At 41.3% G+C, this 19,523-nt stretch overlaps 4 protein-coding genes across 4 annotated transcripts; 3 read left to right on the top strand and 1 right to left on the bottom strand.

Annotated features, from left to right (window-relative positions):
* Positions 1–258: 258 nt before the first annotated feature.
* On the top strand, positions 259–2,785 carry LOC129588260 (uncharacterized). Its single transcript, XM_055482427.1, has 3 exons — positions 259–1,577; positions 1,991–2,215; positions 2,341–2,785. The coding sequence occupies exons 1-3, from the start codon at positions 588–590 to the stop codon at positions 2,515–2,517; spliced, it is 1,392 nt and encodes a 463-aa protein (XP_055338402.1). The 5' UTR covers positions 259–587; the 3' UTR covers positions 2,518–2,785.
* Positions 2,786–4,358: 1,573 nt separating this feature from the next.
* Positions 4,359–8,966, bottom strand: LOC129588312 (elongator complex protein 3-like). The gene is made up of 9 exons (XM_055482475.1): positions 8,662–8,966; positions 8,446–8,590; positions 8,295–8,382; positions 7,881–8,090; positions 7,565–7,740; positions 6,211–6,499; positions 5,817–6,010; positions 5,487–5,643; positions 4,359–5,107 (listed from the first exon to the last, which is right to left on the bottom strand). Exons 1-9 carry the CDS (start codon positions 8,777–8,779, stop codon positions 4,601–4,603), a joined length of 1,884 nt encoding a protein of 627 aa, XP_055338450.1. The 5' UTR covers positions 8,780–8,966; the 3' UTR covers positions 4,359–4,600.
* A 125-nt stretch (positions 8,967–9,091) lies between these two features.
* Positions 9,092–11,230, top strand: LOC129588403 (electron transfer flavoprotein subunit beta-like). Its single transcript, XM_055482599.1, has 5 exons — positions 9,092–9,264; positions 9,342–9,500; positions 9,583–9,741; positions 10,520–10,741; positions 10,810–11,230. The coding sequence occupies exons 1-5, from the start codon at positions 9,211–9,213 to the stop codon at positions 10,978–10,980; spliced, it is 765 nt and encodes a 254-aa protein (XP_055338574.1). The 5' UTR covers positions 9,092–9,210; the 3' UTR covers positions 10,981–11,230.
* A 504-nt stretch (positions 11,231–11,734) lies between these two features.
* On the top strand, positions 11,735–19,354 carry LOC129588341 (phospholipid-transporting ATPase ID-like). Its single transcript, XM_055482519.1, has 18 exons — positions 11,735–12,348; positions 12,416–12,483; positions 12,554–12,667; positions 12,870–12,968; positions 13,258–13,463; positions 13,587–13,738; positions 13,804–13,985; positions 14,044–14,261; positions 14,851–15,007; positions 15,135–15,732; positions 16,123–16,469; positions 16,727–16,951; positions 17,011–17,194; positions 17,483–17,706; positions 17,772–17,945; positions 18,020–18,163; positions 18,228–18,439; positions 18,764–19,354. Exons 1-18 carry the CDS (start codon positions 12,285–12,287, stop codon positions 19,188–19,190), a joined length of 3,795 nt encoding a protein of 1,264 aa, XP_055338494.1. The 5' UTR covers positions 11,735–12,284; the 3' UTR covers positions 19,191–19,354.
* Positions 19,355–19,523: the final 169 nt, after the last annotated feature.

Here is a 19,523-nt window from a genome sequence, read left to right as displayed (position 1 = left end):
ATATCTGCTGAATCCCCGTGATCGTGTAATTTGTTAATTCCTACGAGACAGTTGACTTTTAGCACATTTGCGAAACAGTCGCGGGAATTTACGGCGACGACTGAATGTGACGAAGATGAAGTAAACACTTACAGCATCATTAACAACTGCTCTTGTTGTCATAAGTTATTTGTGGATGTGCCATCTGGGCAAGCAGGCAGGCTAGGACTACGTCGGATATACCACACCAAGCATTTTCTGCCCAGTATCAAACTTCGTTATTTTATTTGGAAGCTCTCACATTAGTGTTGCAGTAGCAGTATTCCTTTTTGTCACGAAATCATTCTTATCGCGTCCAACTGATGCAGTGGAAGGTAAAATATAGATATCTATATTTATATTTGTTTGTGGGGGAAAATTACTGTTCTCACAGGGATGGTTGTATACGACATTTTGATCATACAGCATTCAAGCTCAAAGTCCGATTATCCGATGATAAAGTATATTCATATACGCTAGCGGCTAGCCAATTGTTCCTGCGTTCATCGATTCCTTGATCTCATCTATATTTTTTAATGTGAAAACTGTTATATATAAGCGGTGATACCATGGCCATGGAAAAGGTCATTCCTGTGTGGCATATTCTATCCGTTTTCCTTCCCTTACCCAATATTCCCGAATACGGTAACATCGATAAACCGAAGCGTACGTCCTCCAACATTGTCACCGTGATTCGCTTCTCTAAGACAGTTATTACTTGTGTCATACTGGTGACCTTTTTCGTACACGAAGCGGTGAATTTGGTGGCCAACCGAAAAGATTGGGAAAAGTATTATGTAAACGCTAATAAAATCATCACTCTGCTGACCTTAATGAGATGTACCGTGACATCCTTGAAAAATATGAGCGCCGTATTGATATTCCTTTCGCACATGGGCCGTATGAAAGCGTACCTATCGACGATTAATCTACTTCTGGCCAACCTCAACATGTCGCGCGCACGTCGACACCGGCACTGTATGGTCGGTATTCTTATGTTTATGCCCTTTGTGATTCTTATCCCAGCATGTTGTTATTTCGGTGTAACTTTTCTGAACAATATGGCAAAATACCACCCGGATAAATCGAAAGTTCCGTTCGGTATATTTCGCTTAGACATTGAGACGGCGTTTGTCATTACATTATGCGGTGATATGTTTGGAACGATTATCGCCGTTAGCATTTACGTGCTAATCGGTACATTGGCGCGGATTTTAAAAGAATGCTGTGTGGTGTTAAATGGGCGCTTGCGGAGGATACGAAAAAAAGCAGAGGCGGATGATGCAGGATTCACTTATGTGACATTCCAGCAAGATATACACGAACTACGCAGTCTCTATGAGCAGATTGTCGAGGCGTATCTACAGTATGAACATGCATTCTCTAGTCAGATTGTAATGGGAATTGTCGGAAGTAGTTTGCTGATGTTCGCGTCGGTGTCGTCGTTTTTTAAACCAAATCTTACCAAAGACTGGATAATCGCACATGCGTTGGCACTAATCATCACGTTCTACGCCGTGGTGACCTTGTGCTTTCATCCCATACAACTGCACGAAGAGGTGAGTGACTTTGTCGACATGGAAATTATTAGTTACTACTACATTTGTATATAGTGTAGAATACTTGATAAAGATATACCTGCAGCAATAAAAATACTATATGAATTAAAAAGGTGACATAAAAATATGTTTATATCAGTTGGCAGTAAATGCACAAAAACCTGAAAAGATATAGAGTTTAAACCAAGCAAATGGTTTAAGATAATACTTAAGTAACAAAACGAACACTTCATGTGTACATAAATGTGTTTCCTTATGATTTCTGCGGCTTGACTGGCGCAATCTTTAAAGCACAGTGTAGTACAGATGCGTACTGATGACAGTAATAAAGCGTACGTACTGGATAATTTTACGATTAGTAGTTGTTACACTGCAATTTTCGGCATTGGTTTAATATTTGTGTGCATGCGCAGAGCCGCAGAATTATTGAAAATCTCCAGACGGTGATACATTCTCGACAAATGCGATATTTGTCAAAGAAAAACCCAGCGGAAAAAGAGCGCAAAGAAGAAGTAGACGATGGATCTCGTATGGAGGAATATTTCTCCTTGTTTACGTTTCTGCAGCGCACAGTGACCACACCACTGGTTGTTTCTGCCGGAGGATTTGTGGAGTTAACACGAGCTTTCATTATCTCTGTGAGTACACACTGGATAACCGCGACGTCATTAAAATAATCTGTGCAATTCACTACAGACTGTAATAGTATTAATTATTCAAAATTGATAAAGGTGCTACCTGTCTCCCGTACTTTGCGTTACAGTTGATAGCCATGCTGATTGGATTCGTATTGTTTCTGCTGGAACAGTACGAAGGACACAAGCCCAACTCCCAGTTTTCCTGTGCGGCATTGTTGGCTAATCGAACCGGAAACACCTTCAGCCAAGTGTCAATACCAGAGCCATCTGCGTACAGCAATCTCACAGCGATTACCATTTAATTTTAATCAGCAAACGGTACAAGATTCCTCTGGGAACCGGAAGTGCTTTCCTTTCATGCATACACCGCCTTCAATGATTTTTAATTTTTTACCGATAATGTACGACACTGGTACATTTTGCTTAATTTATGCTGTGTATATATTAAACCGAACTGCAGTAATTATTTAAATACGTTTCCTAGGCTGGAAAAGCACTTTAACGTCAGATACCAGTTAACACAACTACATGTACAGATAGTTGGCAGAATAATGTGCAACGTACGCGGGCCCGCAGAACTCACTTTAATCAAGAGTGTCTTTAATATCATACGGTGACTGCATCAGCAAAAGTTATATGCAGCATACGTACAGATACCAATGTAAATAATCAGTCTCGTCAAGCTCGAAGACGTAATCTGCCTTGCTTCTGTTGGCATTAAAAAACTTTAAGTCTTTTTAACGTTAATAAAAAATCAGGAACTAAATTTCTCTATATCAAAAATTAAGCGGAAAATGGTTATAAATTATATATGCATGATACAGTGGGCTGCATTGAAATGTGTGTAAAATTCATTTAAAAAGCGCGGCAGATTTTACTGGTATGATCTGCACGTCCGGGTTCGTAATTTATCTTTAGACCACACGATCGACAATCCAGCCATTTTCCACCTTCCTCATCCCGATCTTAGGATAATATTCCATAGCCGTTGGTGCCGAAATCAGAATCAGCATACACCGATCACCGATGGTTTCTTTCGTTATCCTTAACAATTCCCTCCCGATACCGCCGATCTGATAACTTTTTAAAACCGCCAAATCCGAACAGTAACAGCAGTACGCAAAATCAGTCAGAGATCGCGCCACACCGATGAGTTTATCGCCATCCCATGCGCTGACAACCAGATTGGAATTCCTGTACATTTCTCCGATTCGCTCTGGGTCACGCGGACGATTCAATCCAGCATTTTCGTATAGCGCATTGACTTCGTTCTGGTCGACCGGCACATTAATTTTAAAAGTGAGGTTCGAATAATCCGGGCGGGCTTCCATCTTTCGGAATGGATTTCCCAGCTGCGCCATGATTCCCGTAATAAGAAACACTAAAAACAATAATTAATTTATCTATATTAACGCCTTCCTTTAACCGTCGCAGCGCACTAAAACGTCAACAACAGATGACGCAAAGTTTCTTGTTTTTGCGCAAAAAAAAGCAAGCATAGACTAATTTGCTGCTCATAGCAATACAACTAGTGGGTACAGCGCTAGCTAGCACAGATATGCAGCTTATACGCACGCAGTGTACTGCACTTTCTATTCATATCAAAATCAATAGAATAAGTATTGTACATAATAGAAAAATGCAGGAAACCGAAAACCGGTATGCATCCGCTATCGTAGCGTCTCCGATTTTGTGGTCTCTTCTACCGTACTTGTATACAAATGTGTGCACACACTGCTGCTTATGCTTTTTCGTAATCTTATCAGCAGCCCAAAGAAACGGCTCTTTTACAAATTTAACGTTATACGGTAATAACTAATAAGAAAACGCCGCCGATATGGACAAGAGAGGGCAGACATGTATATCTATATTACTTACTTGCAAGTGCAGCCTGTATTTAAATCTACAGAAAGAATTAGTGAATTACACATGTTTGAAAGACAATTTTACTGCAGTGATTTTTTGTTTTATCTTTCCATAGCGCAGCTTTTTATGTGAGTGCAGTATTTCGCTGTCAGATGAGTAGTGAGTATTTGTACTGCGATGCCGTCGCAGCATAGCATAATCATTTTAGTCACTACAAGTTTTCTGCATATCCAATATCCCTGCGACACTTCGCTGGGGAAATCACTGCATTAGCGAATTTTAAAGCGTGTTCTTTACAGCTTTAATACGACCGATATTGCAGACAATATGTATATCGTACAAAAGGCAATACAAATACAATATTCCAACTGTAACGTTAAAAATTCAGAATCGCAGCGGAATACGGCAAACCATCCACTTCGTTGCGCATTAACCTTTCACAAAAACAAATCTAAAAATTTTTTAACTAGATAATCCCGATTTGTGATCCATAATATTCAGCGGTAGTTATTTTCCCGATCATGCTGCTGTGCGAACGATTGGCGCCACCATTCCAATCAGCCGCTCAAACTCTACATGCTGCACCGGTTTGATGCTGTCCTGTCTGACTATCTTAACCTGCTCGGTTCGCAGCGTTTTCGTCATATACGGACCTTCCAATTCATAGCCCAGCTTACGATAGTAATCCCTGGTGCCCACACCGGAAATGACCGCCATCTTGTATGAACCGTGCTCTTTCAGCGCTATCCGTTCGGCTTCTTCCATCAGCAGCTGACCAAAACCCTGGTGTTGAAATTTACTGGGATCCCGCGAGGATACCGGCACAACCGAGCCGTACACGTGCAGTTCCCGAACGATCGACACGGTGCCCAGGGTGCTGTCGTGCTTCAGTTCGGGTCGAAAGGTGGTCGGAGAACACAGGCGGAGACGCAGGAGACCGATCAGGATGTCCTGCGCGGGATCTTCGTACGAGAGGAACGTCTCCCAGCCACCGTTCGCCCAGTAATCTCGACGAATCAGTTCCACCTGCATTACACAATAATTACCGTACAAAGCGAATACTGAAGTACTATCATTTAAGGAAGCCAGATTTATCATTTAAGAGTTCACACAGTTCCCTTTACATTCAGAGCAATATATATGTGATACTCACTTTGTATTTTCTTAAAGCGATTTAGCAGTTTAAAATAAAAAATGTACGTTTTAGCGCATAGTTTCTAGTACGTAAGCTTTAGTATCAAGTTTTTCATGCTGATACTAAGATTTATGCTTTCTGCTTCGCAACTGGTAATACAAAGACTACAGTACGAGTACACATTTCATAATTATGACAAATGCAAATTGATCGTTATCTGAATTCAGTGGTTCAAAATTAAAACAAAAAGCATGAAACAAAATACGTTACCTGGTATGGTCGAACTTTATGATGAATTTCCTGAATACCGACTTCTCGAGTACGAACATCGCGGCATTTTGTTCCAAAATCTTTCATGCGCGCCAAAGCTAATTCGCGCAGGTTACCATGCTCTACACCGCTGGTGACCAACGGCATGGGAATATCTCTACAATCAGAACACACTCATTACGCCCTTTCCGACATTTTTGCAGTCAAATAGGCGTAGACGAACAGATTTCCTAAACTTATAGCACTTCTGTAACTGTATTCTACGGATTGTATGTAATTCATATATCCAAATCAACGAAATGAAAATTCATGGTCGTCATTATACTGTACCTCTGAACACGATAAACCCTGGTCCAAGGCGGAATAAGTGCTAATATTTTCGCTACCAAATCAATGAGAACCGGCGCGGGATACGACTTGTACCGTCCCGTTTTCCACAGTTCGTATAATCCAGTCCCGCGTATAACCAGTGTAGGATAGATCTTCAAACCATCAGGGCGATAAATGGGGTTTTCGAAAAATTCCTGGAAAAAGAAGATGTCAAAGATGCCGAAATACATGCATTAGCAAAGACTCCATTGCGGCAGCAATAACAAACCTCAGAAAAATTACTGCACAAAAGCACAACTGCTGTACCAATAAAGTAGCGCTTACAAGTTAGTACACAATACACACAATCAATCCCGCAAAGATGCTGTCCGTATGAGCGCAACGGGTAACTTACAACAAACTGATCGAAATCGCGTTCCAGTCCGACATTTGGTAGATCGGGCATCATATGCGTGACAACTTTGAATCCGGCGTCTTTGGCCATGTGGAAGGACTCCGTCACGGCTTTCACGGTGTGACCACGGTTAGTATCGCGAGCGACATCTTCATATATGCTTTGTACACCGATTTCTAAGCGCGTGCATCCATAGGACAGCATTTCCGAGATGTGCTTCTTTAGGCAATAATCCGGACGAGTTTCGATTGTTATGCCGATACACTTCGTTCGACTGCGTTCGGAAAATCTTCAAAATAAAAAGGTGAAGGCTCCGCATACCACCTTTTACCACCTTTGGCTCCTAGTACCACCTTTCATACCACCTTTGGCTCCTAATACCACCTTTTGCACACCACTTTTGACTCCGCATACCACCATTTAATTTTTTTTTGCAGCTATATTATTATGAATTAGTAAGGATTTTGTTCAACTTCCATCCCGATGCAAATTTTTCTTGTTACAACAGGCAACGTCAGTCTGAATAGCCATGACGTCAGTGGTCAGCTGCGTGACGTCACGGCGTTACTTTCGTAACACAGTTCCGTAACGGACAGAAATCAATGGCTGCAGTACCCTCTATAGAGCCGTTACGTCACGCTGCCCAGCGATGACGTCATCGCTGTCGGCTGCGGGGACGTCATACTGTTTCTTCCGTAACGCACTTCCGTAACGAATTTCCGTAACGGACAGAAATCAACGAATGCATTCGTGTTGAATTAAGGTGAATTTCTACTCACATTACGCCATTTTAAATCATACTGGAATCGATAGAGAATTCATTTCTCTATCTACTGATGTGAATCAAGCTTTTATGAAAAAACTGTACACCGTTTCAAATTACTCCACTACTAGTAGCCATTTTCGGATACCGTGTTCGGTGTACAATGTTCGCAACGTAGCGTTATGTACGGACATTACGGACACACGCTTCCATACAAACAGTACGAAAACAAATTTCCGATGTGTGTTCGCACTGTTTTTCCATAGCGTCGGTTGCGATACTGAATGCCTTCAACATGCTAGTTGCTGCATATCTTTTTGCTACATTTTGCTTTTTGCTATTGCTACATGTTAATAAATTAAACTAAATTAAAAATTAAACTTTAAAAAATTAAATGGTGGTATGCGGAGGCAGCGGAGTCAAAAGTGGTATGCAAAAGGTGGTATTAGGAGCCAAAGGTGGTATGAAAGGTGGTACTAGGAGTCAACGGTGGTATAAAGGTGGTATGCGGAGCCTTCACCAAATAAAAATAACCAAGGGCTAATAAAATCCAAAGCGTGCGAGACAGTTATCAACCGGAGGTCACATTACTTGACGGCTTCGTCGACATTCTTGCTGGTATGACCGGACAACGCATCATGCAGATTACGGATGAAATAATCCCGATAATCTTCTGGTAGCGCCATGAACGTCCCACCCATCACAATGAACTCCACCTTGTCGACAGAGTGTCCTAATTGTGCCAACTGCTCCACTCGATGGCGCGTCTATTAATGTCGAAATAAAAGCATTACTACGCAATGGGAACTGTGATTTTAAAAAACATACTTTCAGACAACTGGATAATTTCCTATAGTGTGAAATTTTAAATTGTTAAATTACTAGTACATATTTAGCGAGTTTTTACCTGCAGATACGGATTGTAGCGAGCACGGATGGCTCGCATGCTGGTGGGCTCGTATCCTGTGTACGACTGCGTACTGTATTCAAAATCCGAATCAGGACCACCGGGACAGTAGACACACACATTTCCGGTCATGGAAATATGCGGACATCGGTGCGGCTTGCACATCACGGCCACAACGGCAATGCCACTGGCTGTGCGCACCGGTTTAGCCTACGAGTATAAATGCAACACACAGTCACTGAAACAGTCGAAAGCGCAAAAAGCGTAAGTACAACTCGCACCTACAAATGAATCCCAAAAAAAGTTAATTTAGGATTTCGCAATTTTTTCTTAGGTTATGATACCCAGAAGTATGTTGAAAAATCACTGAATTTACCGGAAAATTTTTAATTGCACATAATTTGCGGTGTGTACCTTCAGTTTGGGAAGAAGAATTTTGCGATACTCATGTGGAACCGCAGCGATTATGTCCACCAGTCGAGGCTGGCATTCCAATCCATATCTATAAAATTGCATTAGTTCCTCCTCTGATTCACCAGAAAAGGGTGATCTCGGATTTTCTTACTTTGACGATGTTGCACACTTGATGGTGTTCAGGTTGACGTCTCGTCCCGGACCTTTCCCCTGTCGTTCGTCTTCGTAAATCACAATCAACTGTTGCACGATATCCGTCGTGCACATCAGCATCCGCTCTTCGCGAGAGGCTTTCGCTGTCGAATACACACAACCATATGAATAGCCCTGACAGCAACCTACACATGCAGAAAATCAATGTGCTCACATTTTGCTGCCGAAGGTTTGGATGAATTCAACAGACTGGATTTGGAAGAGTTTCTAGAACTGCTTAACGCGGTTTCTTCCCATGAATTGGGATTACTACGTAAAATGTCCGCTGCCATTATGGAAGACGTGTGATGTGGAATCCCAAACGGATCCAAATAGCATACCAATCGGTAAGATTTATCAGGTTCTGTGAAGTCTCAACCCAGTCTCAGTTATGAAAAAATCTCAATTAGACAAAAAGTTAGGACTAGAAAACTTCTTATGCCAAACTTTCTCCTTTCTCGCGAAAAAATGGAAATAAAATCAGCACTTCAGAGTGACTGAGTGAGGCATGACTTTGAGCCCGGTGACCGCTGTTCCAGGCGGTCGTCGCTTCTACTCAGACATAGGCTTTCTGGGCTCTGGGGTACAAAACTCCAAACAGCAAAACTGCAGATCCAGCAACTTTCGCACCTTCTCGATCTCGTGTTTTCGCAATCGCTTTGGAAGTGTCTTTATTCAGTTCTTCATTTAAATTTTTGTGTTCTTCCATATCCTCTATCGCAAAATGGCTATGCGAGTAATGGTTGGCGTGAAGCGGGTTATTGATTACGCAGTGCGAGTAAGTTTTGCACAGCCCCTTGAGCGTGATCCTTATTACACAAATACGGACAAACAACCATGGTTTGCGTTGGGTAGGTTCGCGTAAAGTCAGACCGCACCGGAGTCGTGACTGACAATGTGAAGCACAGTATGAACCCGTTCGATGAGATTGCCGTGGAAGAAGCTGTGCGGCTGAAGGAGAAGAAGGCAGCGAGCGAGATCGTCGCGGTCTCGTGTGGACCCACGCAAGCACAAGTGCGTTCGCAGTTCTTTCATAATCAGCTGCACAGCGTTGTGCATATCCCTAAACATGCATGGCTATTATGACCGTGTTTAGGAAGTGCTAAGGACGGCACTGGCCATGGGTGCGGATAAAGCCATCCACGTGGAAGTGCCGGCGAAGGAATATGAGAACCTATCGCCCATTCATGTCGCCAACATCATTGCCAAACTTGCCAAGGAGGAGAAAATTGATCTGGTTATTCTAGGCAAACAGGTATTCCTCCATATCCATAGCTTGAATTCTTTACTACTTAGTGATATATTTATTGCTTGTGATAAAAAGTAGTCTTGTTGCAAAATCATATGTGCTGATAAAAAAGCAGAAAGCTTTCTGCTTGCTGCAGATTTCAGGAATCTGCTTGCAAAAATTGGTGCTAGTATGTAATATTATGTATCTTCACCATGCGCATCCGCATATCGTAAATAATAACCTACCTCCTACTACAGATATGCACGCAGTAGTTTGTGATTTTTGATACTCTTCCCTGTTTTAGCTGAACGAAAATCTTCTTGCTTTTGTAGTTTTTTACCGGAAATGCACTGTCCCTAATTTGTTGGTTTTGTTTTGTTGTTATTAAAATTTACGATTTTTTTGATAGTTTTCGAACACCTAGATAGTCAACTTATAATTACCCGAATAGGTCATGGTCTTTGGAGCCTGTAGACGTTTTGAGATAATAGGTAGAAGCTTCGGGATGCAGGAGTATCGTATCGTAAAACTGACACAGTAACAGCAATGTTAGTTTTACCATTGCTAGTTGTTTTGTTTTACCATTGTTAGTTTTTTTATTGCGGAGGCTTCGTGTATGTTTGTTTGTAAAAGATATTGAATTTAGATCAGCTTGTTTTGTAAATTACTATTGGATTGAGTTCCTTTTTTTAAGGTAAATACTGTCGTATTAATTAACAAGTAAATATAGATACTTTATACTTCAACTTCAGTCTTGGTAGCCGGGTTGTAGATGCGTTACAGCACATAAATTGCGTTTTAGGCTATTGATGACGACTGCAATCAGACTGGTCAGATGGTAGCCGCCCTGTTGAACTGGCCACAAGCCACCTTCGCATCGGAAGTTGCCCCGGAAAACGGTGGTCTTAAAGTGACCAGGGAAATTGATGGTGGGCTGGAGGTTGTCAAAGTCAAACTGCCTGCAGTGGTCACCACGGATTTACGGCTCAATCAACCTCGTTATGCTACTTTACCAAATATAATGGTAGGAAAAGCTGGAATTTTTTCACACTTGGCTTAGTGGATAGTACGTAATCGGAGTGCATGTTGCAGAAAGCCAAAAAGAAACCTATCGATAAGAAGACTCCCGCTGATTTAGGCGTGGATGTTGCGCCCCGGCAAGAGATTGTCAGTGTGGAGGAACCGCCGGTGCGCAAAGCCGGAAGTAAGGTCGAATCCGTAGAAGATCTTGTTAAAAAATTGAAGGAAGCGGGAAGAATCTAGAGGACGTACTATTGATTACTTTTAATTGTTGCTGCAATTTAAGATGTTCTAAGCGTGGATGTTTGTTTACCGTAACATCGTTAATTAATTCTGCGTCATTCGTATTTTAGTATTGAACGGAACTGAGTAATAATTTATAACGTTTCTGGAATTACCGTTGAAAGACTGAAGTGGTATCATTAGATTTACGGTGATTGGGTATTCGTTCTTCAGGAAGAAAATGAAATCGATTAAAACATCATACAGTTCAGTGTATCGATCTCTGTTTTCGTTGCCTTCTCATTTGCAGTACTTACTTCTAGAAAAAGTGCCAACTCTATCGATAAAATTTTATTTTGGTATTAACATGGGATTTTGCATGTTACTTGCTTTGTAAGTAGACTGAGATTGTGGTACGGAAAATCCTGATGGGAATATTGTGGTACACCATGCGCGTGAGAGTTTATGTTTACACAATGAGCAATTCGTATATATTGACATAGTAGATTCCGGTAATAAGGTTCTCTTACTTCCTGCTCCCTTACCCGTAGTACTTGAAAATGAAGGTGTATTTCCACCTTTGGTGAATTTTTGCTTTGTATGTGGATTATTACGCGTATACTGTATGTCGATTAATTGAGCCTTTTATTATGTGCGGCTACTCAAGCTTTTATCGGCATGTGCACTGTCAGTACGTACGTATTGGCCGGCTGATTAATATCATTCGTGAATCATTGCGAGGCGAACATTTACGTAAGCCCCGCCAGGTAGTTTGCATTATGCGCTTTTTTATCTGATAACGTATTGTTTGCTTGCACCGATATGTCGTTATTGAATTTGGATAAGATTTTATGTTGTGCATTTAGTCCTTTACGGTTCTGGTGTGCTATGCAAAGTTCTCGGTACGATGTAAATATCCGCTACATTTCCGACGATTGGTTCGTGCACCGATGCAAGTGCTTGCCTGTCGGTGCTACACATACTGGCCCGATTTTGGATTTTCTTAATGAAAGCCATCTCCGATTTGGGAATATGTAGTCCTCCTGCCTTAATAAATATCTTCATTTATCCTTATCTGATTTGTTACGGTTTCATCTTTGTGATTTTATATGGACTTGAGTCTTGATTTCAAAACTTCAGCGCCATGTTTTTGTAATTTAATTTCTCATTACGAAGGATGTCGATCACATCACCAGTTGATCCGTAACTGACGGGTGTAAGGTGCAGTGGTCATCTGAATCATATCCGGTGGCTTGTGCGTGATAGTCTGGTTGCCTACTGTTTTGACATCCCGCGCAGTTGATCGGCATTTTGTGCTCGTTAAGATGGGAGGGTTTGCACAATTTGGGAAGTGGCTCGGAAAAGCGCGCTCTGGTTCGGCGGGCTCAGGTAGAAATATAAAAACTCCGTAATGCAGCTGCAGTACATTAGATGTATTATAGCAAGCGTTTTCCAGATGGACCTCGAAAACAGCGGGAGATATTTATCAATCAGCACGACCAAAATGCCCAATTTCGTTATGCGGTACGTATGACGTCTGCCCTGAGTCTGCTTACGCGGAAGAACATATTTTGCGATATGGTAAATGTTGCAGAATAATTACATCAAGACGTCCAAATACAACGTGCTGACGTTTCTGCCAAAGAATCTGTTTGAACAATTCCAACGATTGGCCAATGTGTATTTTTTCGTCTTAATGTTACTGCAGGTAATCGATTTATTCCCATTTCCCAGTACTCTGTACATTGTGTGTAGCGTTGGCACAATGATTTTTTATGCATACCTGGAATGTATGCTGCTCTTGATCAATAACACTATTTATGGAGACACATTTATCATTAATACATTTGATTGATTTATCTGATCTGTACAGTGTGTATTGAATAAATTGACGTTTTTTAATTCTGTAGTGGTGTCCAGTTATTTCCTCGCTGACGCCAATCACAACAATGATGCCGCTGTTCTTTGTGCTGCTACTGACGGCTGTGAAGGATCTCGTTGACGATGTGGTAAGTTATCTATCTTATCACAACATTTATCTACGTAATTGTTGTAATAATACGGAAAACTATCGCTTTTAAATAGACAATTGCAATTCAAATTGCAACATTTAACAATATACAGTAAAAGCAAACAGTTGTGACGCTGCAGTAATTAGCGTGCATTCCGCTCTAAATATATATGTTGTTTCAAAAAACACTTCCGCTCTGCATTTTTGAATAGTGCTCGTGCTGGTTGTTTGTACAGTACAAATGCGGCGTGTGTATTCTGAAAATTAAAAGAGGAAATTAACTGCAGCAACGCCACCGGAGTGATAACAAAGTCAATGGACGGCGGTCTGACGTTTTGCGGGGAGGGAAGTTTGTACAGGAGCGGTGGGATAAAGTGGTGGTCGGGGATATCATTCGCATGGAAGATGGTCAGTTCGTTGCCGCGGATCTTATGCTGCTATCGTCCAGTGAACCCAATGGACTTGTTTATATTGAAACCGCTGAGTTGGACGGGTATTTACATTGTACATTTCTAAGCGTACTCCATTATTTTGTTAAATTATTTTTAAACCATACTATGGATTTGTTATGCCTGTTGATCATTGTATCAATAGAAAATCTTCAGTTCATTTTTAGGGAGACCAATTTAAAACCGCGACAAGCTCTCGTGGAAACAGAGCCGCTGAAAGACAGCAATGAGAAATTCGCCGACCTCAAAGCGCAAATCACTTGCGAAGCTCCCAATAACAATTTGAGCAAATTCGAAGGAGTGCTCAAACTCGATGATGGTACTTTATCCGTGTGCTACATGGAAATATTAGGCCATTTGCCTGACTTTCTATCAATACTGCAGGAAAATCTCTTCCCATCACTAATAACCAGATTTTACTTCGCGGTTGCATTTTGCGCAATACAGTATGGTGCTATGGCGTTGTGGTGTTTGCCGGCAAGGATACGAAACTCATGCAGAACAGCGGGAAGACCAAATTCAAACGGACCAATATTGATAAACTCCTGAATAAAATTATTATCGGGGTCGGTGCTCTGTTATCAGTGGAAACATTGCGGTATAAATCAACATTTCAGTTTGCAGATTGTGATGTTCCTCTTCGTTCTGTGCTTCGCTGGCAGTATTGGCTGTGGATTCTGGGAGTACACTACCGGGAGGAAATTCCAGTGGGTCATGCCGTGGGAGGAACGGGTGGTGGGCGGTTATAGCGAGGAAACTGCGATTGCGGTGACATCCATTCTCATGTTCTTTTCCTACGTCATTATGCTCAATACACTGGTGCCTATATCGCTTTATGTCAGGTAACGTACAAGTATTGTTATACGTTTTCAGATATGTAGCTGCTGAATAAAGTAGTTGAGTTTGATTTTAATTATTTACATTGTGTGCTGTATACCAAGTAAAAGTAATTTTGGAAATGATTGCTTTGTACATAATTTAGTACTGTTTGCAATCAGAAATTTTTGCGCAATGAAATAATGACAAAACTTGGGAAGAAATTTCTCCTTACATTCGTAATGTTTTTTATTTGCTTTATGATTTTTCGGGACTATGTTCGTTAGTACGCGTTTGCAAATCCAATTAATGTCAAAAGCATGGTGATCAAGCCCTGTGTGGTTGAAGCAACAACGTAGTGTATTGGCTATCAATGTATCTGACCGATGATCATACAAATAGTTCGTTATTATGATGTTCACTAAACATGAAAAATACCTAACCAGTAAGTGCGAAAAAATATTGAACTATCTTGTTTTTGAAAAAATAAAAAATTGAGACACTCGATGTGTCTTATAAAGGGTGGGTAAAATTATTTTTACTAAAGACATGTTATACCTTTTCTGCTGTGTTTTGTTCTTTTTTGGTTTGATATTGTTATTTTTTGGTTTTCAGTGTGGAAATTGTGCGCCTCTGCCACAGTGTACTGATCAACTGGGATCATGAAATGATGCACAATGGCAGCAGTTCGCAAGCACGCACCACCACCTTAACGGAACAGCTAGGCCAAATCGAATACATATTCAGCGATAAAACCGGCACTTTAACGCAGGTGCGGTGATGCAAAATTACCGACCGAATGTATTATTTGTCAATAGTAATAATTTCACGGTTGAATATGTTTTATATTTATTAACGTGACACTATGACTGACGCTTTCGCACATGCGTTTTATGCAGAATATAATGACATTCAACAAGTGCTCCATAAACGGCCGGCGTTACGGTGATGTGCTGGATGATCAGGGAGAAATCGTCGAACCGGACGAAGGTACACTGTTAACCGACTTCTCCAAAAATCCCCTGGCCGATCCCGCTTTCCGCTTCTTTGATCCCAAACTGTTGACCGATATCGAAAACAAAGATCCTGATTGTGATTTATTTTTTCGGATATTATCCTTATGCCACACCGTGATGCCGGATGAGAAACACGGCAAATTAGTCTACCAAGCGCAGTCGCCCGATGAAGGCGCACTGGTCAGTGCCGCCAGGAATTTCGGTTATGTATTTCTGTACCGGACACCCGATAAGGTGCGGGTGCAAATCGGTGACGATCAGTTAGAATTTCGACTGTTGGAGATTATTGATTTTAATAATGTGCGCAAGAGGATGTCGGTAATTCTGGAAAAGGACGGAAAAATTGTACTGTATTGTAAAGGTGCGGATTCGGTGATTATGGAGCGTTTGGCGAAGACGGAGGAGAATGAGCAGTTGGCGGAGGTCACGAACGACCATTTGGAACAGTTTGCCGGGGAAGGGCTTCGAACGCTGTGCTTAGGTATGGTTTACTCCAGAGGGATGCGGTAAAAATTAATATTATTAAAATTATCATTGATAAAAATAAAAATGATGTGAAAGAAAAAGAGTGACAGATAATTTTCACTGGGTGCTGATTCTGCGTTGATCTTGTGTGCGCGTTTTTTACTGTTCATGCCAAGAACTACCGAAAAAAAATTCAGCAGCGTTTACAGTGCCACTTTTATCGAATGTGTCAGCATATAAATATTTGTAACTAGAGCACAGGTGACCAGAACTTTTATGTTGCCGCACCCATTTTTATCGCGTGTCTAGTGCTCACCTACCCGTAGGTTGTAAAAATATGAATAATGCAAAAGGTATCTAATATCATTACGTCATCTTTTACGGTACATGTTTCATGGGCGTTTAGCTTGGAAAGAAATTCCTCAGGATCAGTTTGACAGCTGGCGGAAGAAGTACGAAGAAGCCAAGTTGTCGATGGACGACCGTGATGATAAAATGGACGAAGTGGCAGAGGAAATCGAGACCGACCTGAATTTAATCGGCGCAACGGCCATCGAAGATAAACTACAAGATGGCGTACCGGATGCCATTGCCAGCCTGGCATTGGCAGATATCAAGATATGGGTTTTGACCGGTGATAAGTTGGAAACCGCAATAAACATTGGCTATTCATGCCGCTTATTAACCGAAGAAATGGAAGAGGTCTTTGTTATTGATGCTGAAGAAAAAGAGGGTGTGAAACAGCAGCTTGAGGTCAGCATTTACTGATGCTTAAAACCGGAAATCCAACGAATCGTTAACTACTGTATTTAGCGAACAGTTGTACGGCGTATAACGGCAAATCTGTGCACTATAACGGCAAATATTTCAATGCACTTTGGCATGCCAGCTTTATGATTTTTTATTGTTATACTAAATTAAAAAAACAATTAAAAAAATTCCGAAAATCTTAAAATTAATTATCAAGTATGGTATTTCAAGAATATCCATGTTTCACTGCCATCTTTCAGAAAGCATACGAAGAGCTTTCACATCCGGATAATGCGCCGGTTTGGAACCCATCTTCCAACGAAGTATTCCAGCCGCGCGAAACAATCGTACGCTTTGAAGGCGCCGATGATAAAGCTGAGAAAAACGGCGGAAACCGGCCGCGGAAGAAGTCCGGTGGCGACACACTGGATGACCCGAAACCAACCGGAAAAACCTATGCTCTCGTTATCCAAGGCAAAAGTTTGGTAAGACATCCGTTTAGAACTGGAGTGCCGATAAAACTGGTAACATGCTTCTTGTGTAGGCTTTTGCTTTGGAAGCGGAGCTGGAAGAGATCTTTCTAAAAATCGCTTGCCTCTGCTCCGCTGTGATATGCTGTCGAGTGACCCCCCTCCAAAAAGCTCTGGTTGTCGAACTGGTAAAAAGAAGGAAGCAAGCCATCACGTTGGCTATTGGAGATGGTGCAAATGATGTCAGCATGATCAAAGGTAAATAATTAATTTATAACTGTGATATATTAGTATCTCGCTCTTGTTTGCTGGCCTACCATTGTTTGTTGTTTATGACGCCTGCCGCCTGATTCTGACCGCTGTTTTTCGTTTTCGGCTTTTTTAAAATACGATAACGTTATGTTATACTTTTTTAGTATATTTGTTGGTACTTTTTATGTTTCGTTTATATAAGCCTTTAATAAATACTCGTTATTTTTACGATTGTTAGACAGCTTTTTCTATATTTCATGTTTGAAATGTTTTTTTTTTGTTTTTTGTTTGTAGCTGCACATATTGGCATTGGTATTAGTGGACAAGAAGGCATGCAGGCTGTGCTGGCTAGTGATTATTCCATCGGTCAATTCCGGTTTTTGAAGCGGTTATTGCTTGTCCACGGCAGATGGTCATATTATCGAATGGCTAAATTTTTACGCTACTTTTTCTACAAGAACTTTGCATTCACGCTGTGCCATTTCTGGTACGATATGTTCTGCGGATTTTCTGCTCAGGTAAGACAAAACTCATCTGCCCCAAGATATTCATATCGGTGTAACTGTATATGTATTTGTTTTAGGTTGCATATGATCCGTTATACATCACATTTTATAATCTGTTATACACGGCTACGCCCATTGTTGGAGTCGCCATTTTTGATCAGGATGTAAACGATGTAAACAGTATTGATTTCCCCAAATTATATACTCCAGGACACCGGAATGTGCTCTTTAATACTTGGCAGTTTTTTAAGGTATTTTCAAGACGGAGGAATTCACAGAGTAATCTTTGCAGTACGAAATAAATTGTCTTATGATGATGTTTTAGAGTGTAATTCATGGATTTGCCACTTCCTTAGTAGTATTTTATGCAACATACGGAGCAATGCATTATTATGTCGAAGATCTCCATGGGATGCAGGCGTTCCAAACGGCATTGGGAACCATCTTATTCGTTACAGTCACTGCCGATGTAAGAATAAAAGCGATGGAGATGTGACAGTCCTGTTACATTCTGACGTTGGCGATACTTGTAGGTTGCACTGGATACGGCTTTTTGGGCCTGGATAAACTATGCTTTTGTTTTCGGCAGTCTGCTTGTTTATTTCGCGGCCACAATGGCCATCCACCAGTTCCCGGTTTTATCCGCGTATTATGGCACCGATTTGAAAGTCTTCTTGAACCCTTCGTTTTGGTTCACGTTGGTGCTTACCGTGATTGTTCTCACCGTGCCCATTGTGTTGGCCAGGTACGTAGAAGCCAGAAGTTTTGTGGACTCTTCGTTTGACTGTACATACGTAGACTAAATTTGCGTTTATAGTTTAATGCATATATTAAGTTCTTAATTTGACTGTATTTATTTTAAATTTAATTAATGTACGTACTTCTTTGAATTGTACGCGTTTACTGACAATTGAGCGACACTGTATATCGGAACTTTGTTTACGGAACTTGTACAAAGTATGAAGTACAATACAAACTATTACGGTAGTAACGGCATATAAATGTCGAGTACGTTCAATGTGAGCAATTAATTTTTTGAATTTACTGGAAGTGGAAGTTTGTTGTCCAGGTTTTACAAGCTTGACGTGAATCCGAGCTTATCCGATCGCATTCGGATGCGCCAGAAGAACGCATCGCGCCGGCAGAGGACCATCCAGTTAGTCCAGCGACCCAGCTACCTCCGCCGCAGCAGTCGTTTACGCGGCAGCCGCTTCAAGCGCAGTGGCTACGCTTTCGCGCACGAAAGCGGTTTCGGCCATCTGATCACTTCCGGTCTGAATATGTTTGGTGGAAATGAAGGCACGAAGGAGAGTGGCTCAGTGCGGCTGTTCTCCCGTTTCCAAAAGCAGCGCGCTGATACGAACTCTAAATTTAAGCAGAATTTCATCATACAGGATAATCCCAAAGCGGAGATGAAAGAAATTGGGTTGCCTGTCACGGGGGACGAAGTGGATGCCGCCAGTAGAGACGAATCGGTGCGGACGACGACATTTTGATTTTTCCTTTGCTCAGATTTTGTGTTTTATTATGGAGTTTTTTGTGAGAGACTTCGTTTCGGGTTTATAGTTTAGTTTTGTACAATAAGATGATTTCTGCGGGTGGGGAGTATTTTAATGGTCAAGATTTACTGGAGAAGTGTATGGATAAAAGCACCTCTAAGCATTGTTAAGTACAGATAATAGAAGCTGCCAGTCATTCTCTCAATATATAGATATGACGTCATCAAAGTGACCGTACGCGCCTCCTGTCTTTTAGATTTCAGGTTAGTTTTCCAGCTATCCAATACACCAGATTTTTTATTTCTTGTAACTTTAATAAATTTCTTTATC

This window comes from Paramacrobiotus metropolitanus, unplaced genomic scaffold (assembly GCF_019649055.1).
Source record: "Paramacrobiotus metropolitanus isolate TYO unplaced genomic scaffold, Prichtersi_v1.0 Parri_scaffold0000029, whole genome shotgun sequence".
Taxonomy (NCBI): Eukaryota; Metazoa; Tardigrada; class Eutardigrada; order Parachela; family Macrobiotidae; genus Paramacrobiotus; species Paramacrobiotus metropolitanus.
This window is presented reverse-complemented; position numbering and strand designations above follow the sequence as displayed.

Bases quoted from the DNA above. Each gene is read 5' to 3' on its own strand.
- LOC129588260 (XM_055482427.1), top strand. From the start codon at position 588: ATGGCCATGGAAAAGGTCATTCCTGTGTGGCATATTCTATCCGTTTTC. The intron at 1,578-1,990 runs GTGAGTGACTTT...GTGCATGCGCAG, and splicing joins CCATACAACTGCACGAAGAG to AGCCGCAGAATTATTGAAAA. The intron at 2,216-2,340 runs GTGAGTACACAC...TTTGCGTTACAG, and splicing joins CACGAGCTTTCATTATCTCT to TTGATAGCCATGCTGATTGG.
- LOC129588312 (XM_055482475.1), bottom strand. From the start codon at position 8,779: ATGGCAGCGGACATTTTACGTAGTAATCCCAATTCATGGGAAGAAACC. The intron at 8,383-8,445 runs GTAAGAAAATCC...GCAATTTTATAG, and splicing joins AAGTGTGCAACATCGTCAAA to ATATGGATTGGAATGCCAGC. The intron at 5,108-5,486 runs GTAACGTATTTT...TGTGTAATGCAG, and splicing joins ATAAAGTTCGACCATACCAG to GTGGAACTGATTCGTCGAGA.
- LOC129588403 (XM_055482599.1), top strand. From the start codon at position 9,211: ATGGCTATGCGAGTAATGGTTGGCGTGAAGCGGGTTATTGATTACGCA. The intron at 9,265-9,341 runs GTAAGTTTTGCA...TGCGTTGGGTAG, and splicing joins TTATTGATTACGCAGTGCGA to GTTCGCGTAAAGTCAGACCG. The intron at 9,742-10,519 runs GTATTCCTCCAT...ATTGCGTTTTAG, and splicing joins TGGTTATTCTAGGCAAACAG to GCTATTGATGACGACTGCAA.
- LOC129588341 (XM_055482519.1), top strand. From the start codon at position 12,285: ATGGGAGGGTTTGCACAATTTGGGAAGTGGCTCGGAAAAGCGCGCTCT. The intron at 17,946-18,019 runs GTATTTTCAAGA...ATGATGTTTTAG, and splicing joins ATACTTGGCAGTTTTTTAAG to AGTGTAATTCATGGATTTGC. The intron at 18,440-18,763 runs GTACGTAGAAGC...TTTGTTGTCCAG, and splicing joins GTGCCCATTGTGTTGGCCAG to GTTTTACAAGCTTGACGTGA.